At 37.6% G+C, this 14,257-nt stretch overlaps 1 protein-coding gene across 1 annotated transcript; it reads left to right on the forward strand.

The window, feature by feature from the left end:
* Positions 1-726: 726 nt before the first annotated feature.
* Positions 727-1,677, forward strand: Vom1r13 (vomeronasal 1 receptor 13). The gene is given in 1 exon segment (NM_001167548.1): positions 727-1,677. A coding segment is annotated over 1 exon segment (951 nt).
* The last annotated feature ends 12,580 nt before the right edge of the window (positions 1,678-14,257 follow it).

Raw genomic sequence — 14,257 nt, forward strand, 5'->3', positions numbered from 1 at the left:
GAATACTGTACTTTTTGCATAATGTATGTTATTTTGAGTATTACCTTCATCTAACTAATTTCTGTTAGAATAATTCACTTATTTTCTCTCCATTGTGTTAAGTACAATTCTTCGTACAGAACATATGTTCTCCACCCACTCTTCTCATCCTAATTCTGTATCAGTACTTCTACATCTGCATGGGAAAAGTAGGATTTAAAGAATTAACTCTTAATGTAACATTATGTAATTCTTCATGCTCATTTCATGATGAGTACTACTTAATAAACATAATTATTCAAGAAGAGAAAACAAGTTCTTTCCTGTTCGAATACTGTCAGTTTTAATGTTGATATAAAAGAATCATTCCCAATAATTTTCTTCCCTGAAGAAAGATGCAGAGATAAGAGAAGAATTCTGCAAGATGTGTGGGTTTGTAGAATTGAGCATTCTTTCATTTTGAGATAACTTGTCATTTTCCCTACCAGGATTACTTTGCCCTATCCCTAATCCTGACATTTACAAAATATATAATGGGAAATTACTCCATCAATATGTGCATTTGAAGACGTAACTAATTCAGGTTGAACTTTATTAGTATTTCAATAACTGTGGGAGTTAATATAAGCAGTATTTTGTTCTGGGGACAACTGTGGGTTTTCAGTCTTCAGCTAATATGATTCTTGTTCATTTGGGAAAACTGATGCATAGTATCATTTAAGATACAAAAATAATCATCATTTTTCTCTGAGAAATGTTTGGCAGCATATTTTGAAGTCAGTTTTTCTCAGTAACACTATGGATGCCAGGAATTTGGGAGTAGGAATAACATTTCTGTTACAGAGTGTAGTTGGACTTCTAGGAAACATCTCTCTCATTTTCTACTACTTGATTATTTACTATAAGAAACACAAAATAAAGCCCATGGATTTGATTCTCATGCATCTGATAATAGTTAACATCTTGATCATTCTCTCTAAAGGATTGGCTACCACAATGGCAACTTTTGGCTTGAAACTTTTCTTTAATGATTGGAGCTATCAATTTTTTATGTATGTTCTAAGAGTTTTCAGGAGCATGTCCATTGTCACCATCTGCCTCTTAAGTGTCTTCCAGGCTATCACCATCATGCCAAGAAACTCCTGTTTGAAAAATCTTAGAGTCAAGACTACAATGGACATTAGTTTCTGCATTTCTCTCTGCTGGGTCTTGTACATCATTATAAATGTTATTTTCCCTTTGTACATGTCCATAACATTAAGTAGGAAAAATATAACAAAGGATACAAATTTCAAGCTCTATACTATTGTAGGATATGACAAAATCACAGGTTCATTATATACAACATTCTTTGTGTTTCCTGAAATTCTGTTTTCTGGTCTTATCACTTGGTCCAGTAGCTCAATGATTGTCCTTCTGTACAGGCACAAACGACGAGTTCAATACCTCCAAAGTACTCATGCTTCCCATAGCAGCTCCCCTGAATCCAGAGCCACTCAGAACATTCTGGTACTAGTTTCCATCTTTCTTGCTTTTTATACAATCTCTGCCATCTCACATGCTTACAGTGCTCTTTTTCACAGTTCAGATGGGTGGCTGATGATTTTCTCAAACATTTTAACTTTGTGTCTTCCCACTTCAAGCCTTTTTGTACTTATGAGTCACTCATCCTCTCTGTCCAAACTCTGCTTTCTCTAGGAAAAATATACAAAACTCTTCAATATTTTGAATACTTTTGCAAGGTACAATTTTCAGAAAGAAAACAAAACACAGACATGCTTTGGAGAAGACATTATAAAGCCAAATGCCTTTATAAGTTAATCTTAATGGTTATTTAGATTACTTATGCTGGTGGAACATTCATCTGAGATTAGCAAAATTGAGGTGATCTGGGGATTCTGATACTTTAATTGACACATTGCACACCTTTTTGTTCAGGCTTTCTTGATTTGGACATTCTCAATATGTTTTAGGAAATCATCCCCAGTTTTGGTATCAGGTGGGCTGATATATAACATACTGAATGCTCTGTACATTTCCCTATATGTTCTAATACAGCATTACTTCCTAGGCCGAAGACTATGTATCCAGAACCATCAATTAAGTGCTGGTAAATTTTTACTATGGAAAGTCTTGTACAGCTCAATTATGCTCCAGGACATGAATGATCCAAATGCCTCTTATGATTATGCTCCATATCTCATTGCCTACACCTGCTTCTGAGATATGAGCCCCTGTCTGCCATGAGCTTTTTAATAACTACACTCTACCATGAGTCAAAGTAGAAATAATACTTCTTATAAACACTCGATAAATCTTATACAGACTGAGCAAGGGTAAGAATATTGACCCAAGGCTAGTTATTGGAGATTTATAGTGTCACATTTACACGTTATGGGCCTCTTCTATCTATGCATTGATCATGTCAGCACTACTCTTTTTAGGTTAATCATGAGCCCTTTTCACCTATATTCTTCCACATACACACAAATAATGTAACACTCTAATAAGTAGAAAATAATGTATCTTCTGGTCTTTATTATGGGTAGAACAGAGAGAGCTAGATTTCATAAAGAACAGAAAAATCCCTGTGCTTTCCAACATTAGCTCACAATTCCAACAGTGACATCAACAACATAAGCAATAGCTTGAAGGTAGCAGTACAGTTAGAGAGAGTGACCAAGAACACTAAATATTTGAGATACTGAGAGATAAATCATTGAAATGATATAAGACTACACTCATGCATTACCGAGATTTAAGATTTAAGGACTAAGAGCCTGCAAGGTCTTATATCCGTGGTCCACTCCTGGTTAGTTTCTACATTGTGATGTTTCCATTATATCCTAAAACAGTGTTAACTCAGTGTTCAAGACATTGGGTGGGGATTCACATTCAGTCTTTCTCAGTCAAAGAAATTGTTCCTAAGGGAGATAATAGAAATTCAAAAAAAAAATGAAAGAAATGAGGTACTGAGCCTTTTAGATTAAAAGAGCCCATGAGAAAAATGAATATGTAATGGTCTTTACAGTATATACAGAGCATATCAATTGTCTGATAAACGAGTTCTTTTTCCTTTGGTGTTTGAAACAAATAAAAAAGAATCACACAAAAATACTTTATCACATATTGATATAGAACAGGGAAAAAGACATATGGATACACGATGATGGAGGACTCACAAATGATTGAAGATGAAATGAAAAGACATAATATTATTGGAATAGATACAGCAGATACATCAGAAAGATGAAAATATGGGGTTTCCTGCTAAATAAACAAGAGTGGCTACAATGAGGTGAGCAGTGATGGGGGCAGCCAAAGTCTAATACCAATGGGTATACAATTAAACTGAGTTCTCAAAAAATAAAATGCAATTTCTAGGAAACACAAAAATTGTGCCATATCCTTAGCCATCATGAAAATGAAAATTAAAAGTACCCTGATACTTGACTTTACCAGTGACAATAGCTTTGTTCCATGAAACAAATTATTCCAAATTCTGATGAGGATGCTGCAAAAGTGGGACCATATGTCACCGTCTATTAAGATACAAACTCTTGTAGGCTCTATTGAAAACAGTATGGATAGTCCTCAAAGAGGAATAATTATAACTACCATATATCCAGCTATTTTACACTTGAATATATAACAGTATCTTACTATAAATTTAAAAAGTCATTCACACCCACTGTTATTCTAGTCACAATGTCTCTGAAATGTAAGCAATGTAGAATTTCATCAAATGATAAACGAATGACTAAAATGTGATACACTTTAAAATGGAATGCTATTCATTTGCTAAGGTATATAAAATTTCTAAAACATGAATTGAGTTGGAATATTCACTCTGATAGTAGAGAACCTGAAATAAGAACACAGCATGTTTTATCTTATTTTTCGTGTTACTTTTGAATCTCCATGTGTCTATTATGCTGAATGGGTTTATTTGGATTTGCTTTCATCTTTTTTCAAATTAAAAAATATGTGTTCATCTGGGGAGAGAAAACAGGCATTAGAAATAACTTTATCATATTGATATGTAGAGAAATAGAGAGAGCATTTTCGTCGTTAAGGATTGATGTAGAGTGGTCTCAACACAATATGTGTGGTGCAATCTCTGCAAAAGTTGTCCAGAGCTATGGAAGAAAGCAGACTGAAGAAGGCATTGGCAGCAAGCATTACACACCTTTGCTCCAATGGCTTCTGGCTTAGATCTTGTCTTGACTTCCTGCCTTGATTTTTTTGCCGTAACATCCCTTAGTGATAAAGAGCTACCGAGAAGTATAGGATACAACAATTGTTTTATCCACAAGTTGTTTTGCATCTTTCTCATAGCATTGTAAAAGTAACTAATATAGAAATTGGCACCATGTTCACCTATGATGGATTTCCTCATGTAGTTTTATGAAATAAAGTATAGGAATTTTAAAAGTTCAATATTTTTAAATGCTTAGAACTTTTGGTCTGTTCTATGGAAGAATGTAATATAAGAATTGTAGATTTCTTCTGATCTGTACCTACTTGGGGGTAGATCAGCCTGCCTCCCCCCACCTCTTTCAACAGCAAACATTCAAGAAGGCTCTCAGAAAAACTGCTGCAGACTGAACCAAAATTAGGATATCCACCCAACTGATTGCAGCAGGTGCGAAAAACATCGTGCCCAGCAGAAATGGGACCCCTTCCCTATGCATGAAAGCCATCTCTCTTTCAGTTTCCACCTCTGTGGAAGCAGATAAACCTGGCTTCTATTGACCTTCCACACCACACAGTGTAGAGAGCTCAATGGAGATCTACTGCACCCAGGGTATCAGTCTGCCGGGCTCCCAGGAAATGTGCTGAAACCAGGGCAATAGTCTATAAATCTCCCAGGAGATTGGCTGCACCCAGGAACACAGATCACCCAGGAGATCTGCAGCAACTGAAAAACACTTGAGGCAGGCTCCACACAGAGTCACCCAGGACAGCAAACATCAGAAATAACCAGATAGTGAGAGACAAGCACAAGATTCTAAGCAGCAGAAGCTGATATATTTTAACACCATCAAAATCCAGCTTTCCCACCACAGAGAGCCATGAGCATCCTAACACGTGAATAGCATGATGTTGACCTACATTCTCATCTCAAGAACATTATAGAAACCTTTAAAAAATATGAGTAATTCATAGAGTTAGAAAGAGCAATTTGGAAATTGATTTGGAACAAAAATTCCAGGATAGAAAAAATTTACTCAACAAAAAAGAACTTCTGGGGAAATCACCATCCCTGATCTCAAGCTGTATTACAGAGCAATCATGATTAAAACTGCATGGTATTATTACAGAGAAGGCAGGAAGATCAATGGAATAGGACTAAAGACCAAGAAAGGAACACATAGACCTGTGGTCACTTGATCTTTGACAAAGAAGCTAAAACTACCAAACAAAAAAAGGACAGCACTTTCAACAAATGAGGCAGCTTCAACTGGCAGTCAGCATGTAGAAGAATGCAAATGGATACATTCTTATCTCCTTATACAAAACTCAAGTCCAAGTAGATCAAGGACCTGCACATAAAACCAGATACAGTGAAACTATTAAAAGAAAAAGTGGGGAAGAGTCCAAATTCTTGGGCAAAGGAAAAAATTCACTGAACAGAACAACAATGACTTATGCTCTAAGATCAAGAATCCATAAATGGAACCTCATAAATTGCAATATCCTTAGTCATCAGGGAAAGGCAAATCAAAAGAAATCTGAATACCACCTCACACCAGTCAGAATGGCTAAGATCAAAAACTAAAGTGACATCAGATTCTTGCGAGGATGTGGAGAAAGAGGAACACTCTTCCATTTTTGGTGAAATTGCAAGCTGGTACAACCACTCTGGAAATTATTCTGGCAGTTCCTCAGAAAATTGGACATAGTACTACCTAAGGACCCAGTTATACCACTCCTGCGCATATACCCAAAAGAGGCTCCAACATTTAAAAAGTACACATGGTCCCCTATGTTCAGAGAAGCCTTATTTATAATGGCCAGATACTCTGAATCTAAAAGAAGAGAAAGTGGGGAAGAGTCTCAAACTCATTGATACAGGGGGAAATTTCCTAAACAGAACTCCAGTAGCTCAGGCTCTAAGATCAACAAAAGATAATTGGTAACTCATGAAACTGTAAAGAATCTATAATGCAAAAGACACAGTTACTTGGACAAATCAGCAATGTACAGATTGGGAGAAACTCTTTACTAAACTCTCCACATCCAAAAGTAGGTTATTAACCAAAATATATAAAGAACTCAAGAAGCTAACCTCCAGAAAACCAAAAATCACAAATAATGTGGTACAAAAATAGAGTATTTGAAACTGAGGAATTTCAATGGTAAAGAAGCACCTAAAGAAATATTCAATATCCTTACTCACCAGGGAAATGCAAATCAAAATGACCCAGAGATTACACCTTACACCAATCAGAAAAACTCAGGCAATATTAGATGTTGTAGAGGATGTGGAGAAAGGAGACCACTTCCCTATTGCTGCTGTTTAGCAAACTGGTTCTACCACTTTGACAATCAGTCTTGTGGTTGGTCAGAGAATTGGACATAGTTCAACTTGAAGACCCATTTAAACCACCATTACTGTACATATTCCCAAAATAAGTTCCAATATTTAATAAAGACACATGACACACTATGTTCATTGCAGCCTTTTTTCTAATAGCCAGAAGCTGGAAACAAACCACATGTTCCTCAACAGAAGAATGGATAGAAAAATGTGGTACTTTTACACAATGGAATTCTACTCAGGTTTAAAAGGACAACTTCACAAATTTTTCAGGCAAATGAATGGACCTAGAAAATATCATCCCAAGTGAGGTAACCCAGACCCAAAAGATATACTTGACATGTAATTACTGATAAGTGTACATTAGATCAAATACTCAGAGTACCTCTGGTGTAACTCACAGACCTTATGAAACTTACCAAGAAGAAAGGCCAAAGTGTGGATGTTTCAGTCCTATGTAGAAGGGGGGACAAAATATCATGTGAGGCAGAGGGAGGGAGGATCTTGAGTGAAAGAAAACAGGGAAGAAAAATGAGGGGGGGACAGGGTCAGGTATGGGAAGAGACTGGTGAGAAATCCAGAGGGTGAGGAGGATGAATAGAAGTAAGTATCAGAGAGAGAGGGGAACAAAGAGAAGGGGTGACCACTAGAAATTCCCAGATGCCAGGGATGTGTGGGGCTTCCAGGACCAATGGGGATGATATAGCCAAAATACCCAAGAGAGGGAAGATAGAACCTGAAGAGACAAAGTCCAGTAGAAGACAGGGCCCTCAGTTGAGGGAAGGGGCCACAAACCCACCTAAAATTTTTAACCCAGATTTTTCTTGTCTAAAGGAAATGCAGGAACAAAAAAATGGGACAGAGATTGAAGGAAAGGCCCTACAGATACTGCCCCACATTAGGATCCATCCCATCAGCAGATGCAAAAGACAATATTGCTGATGCCAAGAACTGTTTACAGACAGTAGCCCAGTAGGGCTCTCCTATGAGAGACTCTACCAGCACCTAAGACAGATGCAGACAATTCACAGCTAACCACTGGACTGAGCGAGGGATCCCAATGGAAGAGTTAGAGAAGGACTAAATGATTTGATGTGGACTGCAACCTCAAGGGAAGATAACAGTATCAACTACCTGGAACCCTCAGAACTCTCAAGGCCTAAACCACTAATCAAAATATATGTGGGTGGGTCCCTGGCTCTGGCTACATATGAAGCAGAGGATCACCTTATCTGTCATTAATGGGAGGAGAGGCATTTTGTCCTGTGGAGGCTTTTTGACCCAGAGAAGGGGATACTAGATGGGTGAGGCAGAAATGAGGGGAGGGGGTTTGGATGGGAGAATGGGAGGAGAGACAACATTTGAAATGTAAAAAAATAAAAAAATTAACAAAAGAAAAAACTTGCAAAGCAATTTGTATAATGGAGGCATGGATTTTGAAATTTTAGAGAAGCAAAACCTGTACAGTAGCAGTAATGTAATGCTTTTTAAATTAATTCAATTAGTCTTTGGCTCCCCCTTTATATGGTGACCCCATTCACATCAATATATACATTTTACACTAGTATATTTTATGAGGCTTTTATATCACTGGACTGTCTCTTTCCCATTACCAACTTTATAATTACACAGACACTTATATTATTTATATAGCTCAAGCCTTATAGATTATGCTTATTCCCAATTATCTCATATAAATTAATATCCTAATTATACTAGTCCACATATGCCACATGACATCTTCCATTTGATTTAACCCCCATATATTGGACTTACTCTGTGGCTGGCTGGTGAACCTCTCCCCCCACAAACAACTTATTTCCCAGTTTTCCTTGTTCTTCTTTTTTTTTCTTTTCTTTTTTTCGGAGCTGGGGACCAAATCCAGGACCTTGCACTTGCTAGGCAAACACACTACTACTGAGCTAAATCCCCAACCCGGTGTTCCTTCTTCTAAACAGATATCCTGACTTTCCTCTCCTGCCACACTATAGGCCATTTGCTCTTTATTAAACCAATCAGAGAGAGTGGGATGTCGAGGAATATTTAAAAACACCGAGACAAGTGATGAGCAGTTAGAATAACAGTAGTAAATTCTAGACAATTTGCTGCAAGCTTCAGGTACAGAAATCAACAGTTGAATAGTACAATGATAAGCCCGACATAGTGTACAGAATATTTCCATAACATCTCCCCCAATTTGTCCAATAAAAGGCTCTGTTTCTAATAACAGTAAACTGTCTACAATAGAAACAATAATGTGAACTATCTGGAAAGAATTACATTTACCATGTCTAGTCCATTTGTATGTGACAAACTTGGGGAAAGTACTCCTTTACCTATTCTATCTTGGAAAGTCCACAGTTCTGTTCCTAAATCACTTTCTATCACAACTTGTATTTGTCAAGCTAAGAATACTTTTAGACCTTATAACATTCCTTAACTCTTAACTCTTTAACCTTAAGCTAAATTTGAGATCATAATTCTCTAGTCTTCAACCCCAACAAACATGAAAAGGATATTACTTAAATAAACAGTCCAATGAGCATCCAAAACTACAAAAATAACAAAGACTAAAGTCTGGATCAGTCACCCAATATGTATCTGCAATGTTTGAACACATGTCTTTAGCATACATACCTAAAATATTTGACAGAGTTATTTGTGAACCAGGAATATTGAAGAATTGGCATACCTCAACTGTTCAAAGTTGATCAAAAAACTTAGTGTTTTGCTTCTCTGAACTTTGGACAGCATGCTGTTAACCATCAAGGCAAGAGGAATTTTTTGCCAAATGACTAGCTTGTCCATCTTTGAAGCAAATTCCATGAGGAAGTTCTTCATTGCCCATCATCATTTTGAAGCAGTATCAGATGTTGCCAGGACAAGACATGTCTCACTGTCATGAAAAGCCTTAAATTATAAAAAATAAAATAATAAATAAAAATAAAAAAATAAAACTTAATTGTCATATTCTGTAGATCTCTGAAGTGTTTGAAGTACATCACACTAACAAGTATCTGATAGACAAATATTTATTCTTTCTAGCTATGTGCAATCTGTGTATCTTTGAAAACATCTACAGGGAGGTAAATAAGTATTTTTTTGTAATAAACTAATCCCTAAGACTACCTCAACGTTGGTTTGCTAAGTTTCTTTTCTTTCTTTCTTCTACACTCCAGATTTTATTCCCCTTCCAGTCCAACCACCACCCTCGATGGTTCCACATCCCATACCACACATCCCACAATCTCCACAAGGGTGTTCCCATACCACCCACCTGAACAGAACCTTTAACTTCCTAGGACACCCAGTCTTTCAGGGTTAGGTACATCTTCTCTGATTGTACCCTTACCTCGGAGTCCTCTGCTGTATATGTGGTCGGGGCCTCATCTCAGCAGGTATATGCTGCCTAGTTGGTGGCTCAGTGTCTGAGAAATCTCCTGGGTCCAGGTAATTGGAGACAGTTGATCCTCATACCAGGTTGCCCTCCTCAGCTTCCTCCAGCTTTCCCCTCATTAAATCAGAGGGGTCAGCACCTTCAGTTCACTGCTTGGGTGCACATATCTACATCTGAGTCTTTCAGCTGCTTCTTGAGTCTTTTGGAGGGCAGTTATGAAAGTTCCATTTTGTGAACGCCATATAACTTCAGTAATGGTATTAGGTATTGGGGCCTCCCCTTGAGCTGGATCCTACTTTGGGCCTGTGGTTGGACCTTCTTTCACTCAAGTTCTTCTCCATTTCCATCCCTGCATTTCTTTCAGATGGGAAGAATTATGGGTCGGAGTTTTGACTGTGGCATAACAACTCCATCCCTCATTTGATGCCCTGTCTTTCTGCTGGAGGTGGGCTCAAAAAATTCCCACACCCCACTGTAGGGCATTTCATGTAGGATCCCACCTTTGAGTCCTGAGATTTTGTCACTTACTGGGTCTCCTAGAGGGTCCTGGCAACCTCTCTCCTCCCAAAGTCGCCTGTTTCCATTTTTCTGCTGGCCCTCAGGGCTTCAGTACTTTTCCCACACCCAGTACCACATCATGTACCCCACTCCCACATCTTCTGTTCCCGTGTTCCGCCCTCCCTCCCACCTTATGGTTGATATCTTCTCTCTCCCAAGGAGGGCTTGAGCCCTTAAGTTTGTTGAAATTTTGGAGTCCTGTGGACTGTTCCTTGGGTATTCTGTACTTTTTTAAGGTAAATATTCATTTATTAGTGAGAACATACCATGAACATCTTTTTGGGTCTGAGTTACTTCACTCAGGATAACATTTTCTAGTTCCATCCAATTGCCTACAAAACACATGACATCCCTGTTCTTAATAGTTGTATAGTATTCCATTGTGTAAATGCACCACTATTTTCTGTATTCATTCTTGTGTCGTGGGGCATCTGAATTGATTCCAGCTTGTGTGTATCACATATAAGGCCACTGTGAACATAGTGGACTATGTGCCACTGTGGTATGGTGGGGCATCTTTGGGGTATATTCCCAAGAGTGGTATTTCTGGGTTTTTGCAGGTCTATTTTCAATTTTCAGAGGAACTACTAAATTGATTTCCTAAGTAGTTGTGCCAGTTTGCAATTTCACCAGCAATGGGAGGAGTGTTCCTTTTCCCCACATCCTTGCCAACATGTGTGATCACCTGATATTTTTTTTTCTTTTTTTTTTTTTATTAACTTGAGTATTTCTTATATACATTTCAAGTGTTATTCCCTTTCCCGGTTTCTGGGCAAATCCCCCTCCCCCCTCCCCTTCCTTATGGGTGTTCCCCTCCCAACCCTCCCCCCATTGCCGCCCTCCCCCCATAGTCTAGTTTGATATTTTTATGTTAGCCATTGCCATTCTGATTGGTTAACGGTGAAATCTCAGGGTCATTTTGATTGCATTTCTCTGATCACTAAGGTCTTTGGACATTTCTTTAGATGCGTCAAGATTTGACTGTTGTGAATACTTGGCTTAGTTCTATACCCCGTATTTTGATAGGCACTTTGGATTTTGGTGGTTAGCCTCTTGAGTTCTTTATATATTTTGATTTTAGCACTTTATCAGATGTGGGGTTAGTGGAGATTTTATTCTCAATCTGTAGGTTGCTGATTTGTCTAATTGACTATGTCCTTTGCCTTACGGAAGCTTTCCACTTTCATGAGGTTCCAAATATCAGTTTCTGATCTTAGAACATGAGCCATGGAGTTCTGTTTAGAAAATTCCCCCTCTGTGCCAATGAGTTCAAGGCTCTTTCCCACTTTCTCTTCTCTTAGATTCAGTGTATCTGAATGTATGTTGAGGTTCTTGAGCCACTTGGACATGAGCTTTGTGTATGTTGTCAACTATGTGTTTATTTTCATTTTTCTACACACAGACAGCCAGTTAGACCAATATTTATTGAAGATGCTTTCTTTTTTCCACTGTATATTTTTGGTTTCTTTGTCAAAATTCAAGAGTGAATAAGTGTGGTTTTATTTCTGAGTTATCAATTCTATTCCATTGATCAACCTTTCTGTGCCTGTACCAACACCATCCAGATTTTATCACTATTGCTCTGTGGGAAAGCTTGAGGTCAGGGAGGTTGATTTGCACAATTATTGTTTCATTGGTAATAATTGTTTTTGCTATTTTGGGTTTTTGCCTTCTAGATAAATTAGAGAATTGCACTTCCATGTCTTTGAAGAATTGTGCTGGGAATTTAGCGGGGGATTGCATTGAATCTGTGGAGTGCCTTCAGTAGAATTGCCATTTTTCTATGTTAATTCTGCCAATCGATGAGCATTGAAGACCTCTCAATTTTCTGAAATCTTTTTTAATTTCTTTCTTGCAAGACTTGAAGTTATTGTCACACATATCTTTCTCTCATTTGGTTAGAGTTACTCCAAGATATTTTATATTATTTATGGCTATTGTGAAGGGAATTGTTTCTCCACTTTCTTTCTCAGTATGCTTATCATTTGTTTAAAGGAAGGCTACTGATTTATTTGAATTAATTTTGTAACTGTCCACTTTGCTGAAGTTGTTTATTAGTTGGAGAAATTCTCTCATAGAATTTTTGAGGTTGCTTATGTATACTATCATATCATCTGCAAATAGTGGTACCATTATTTATTTTTCGCCAATTCATATCCCTTTGATATAACATAGCATATGTATTCTTTGGAACTGGGTTACTTCACTCAGGATGACATTTTCTACTTCCATCCATCTGCCTAATAATTTCATGAAATCATTTTTTTAATGGCTGAATAGTACTCCTTTGTGTAAATGAACCACATTTTCTGTATCCATTCCTCTGTAGAAGGACATCTGAGTTCTTTCCAGCTTCTGTTTCTTATAAATAAGACTGCTATGAACATAATGGAGCATATGTACTTGTTATTTATTGGAGCGTCATTTCTGTATATACCCAGGAATGGTATACCTGGGTCCTCAGGTTTACTATATCCTATTTTCTGAGGATCAACCAGACTGAATCCAGAGTGGTTGTTCCAGCTTGCAATTCCACCAGCTATGGAAGAGTGTTGCTCTATCTCCACATCCTTACCATCATCTGCTATCACCTGTGTTTTTGATCTTAGCCATTGTGACTGGTGTGAGGGTGAGTCTCAGGGCCAATTTGATTTATATTTCTGCTTGGAGCCATCACATATGGGAATATTCTTCTTGTGGTTCTTTATGAGGTAGTACAGCAGGAAGAACATTCGTGGAGGGCAAGACTTTGTCTTAATAGAAAGGGGTTTACGATGTTGTTTTATGAGAAATTTAGGGTTGCTATATAGTGATAAAAATGTTACTTATCTAAGTCTAAGTTACCATGCTACAGTATCTGATTCACTTATCTATGTCTACATTACTATGCTAGTGTAGCTGACCTGCCTTCTGTCTTCCTCTGAGAACTTCATTCAGAAACTTCATATTCTGTAGCACAAGCCACAAACCGAAGCCAAGAACACATCCAAACAATCATTCCTTATGGTCAAGTAGGCTTCATCCCAGGGACAGAGGTGGTTCAATATGTGGAAATTCATCAACGTAATCCACTATGTAAACGAACTCAAAGAAAATAACAAAGAAATATCTTACTAGATGCTGAGAAAGCATTTGACCTAATTCAACACTCTTGCATGTTAAAATTCTTGGAAAGGTCAGGAATTCAAGGTCCATACCTAAACATAGTAAAAGCAATATACAGTAAACCAGTAGCCAACATCAAACTAAATGGAGAGAAACTTGAAGCAATCTCACTAAAATCAGGGACTAGACAAGGCTGCCCACTCTCTCCCTACCTATTTAAAACAGTATTTGATGACCTTGCCAGAGCAATTAAACAAGAGAAGGAGGTCAAAGGGATACAAATTGGAAAGGAAGAAGTCAAAACATCACTATTTCCAGATGATATGATTGTAGACTGACATGACACCAAAAGTTCCACTAAAGAACTCCTAAGTCTGATAAACAATTTCAGCGCAGTGGTTGGATATAAAATTAACTCAAGCAAATCAATAGCCCTCCTCTATTCAAAGGATAAACAGGAAATTAGGGAAATGATACTTCACAATATTCACAAATAACATAAAATACCTCGGTGTGACTCGAACAATGCAAGTGAAATATCTGTATGACAAGAACTTCAAATCACTGAAGAACGAAATTGAAGAAGACCTCAGAAGATGGAAAGACCTTCCATGCTCATGGAAAAGCAGGAATAATATAGTTAAAATGGCCATTTTGCCAAAAGCAAACTCCGG

Source organism: Rattus norvegicus, chromosome 1 (genome assembly GCF_021556685.1).
Source record: "Rattus norvegicus strain SHRSP/BbbUtx chromosome 1, alternate assembly SHRSP_T2T, whole genome shotgun sequence".
In the NCBI taxonomy this organism is placed as follows: domain Eukaryota; kingdom Metazoa; phylum Chordata; class Mammalia; order Rodentia; family Muridae; genus Rattus; species Rattus norvegicus.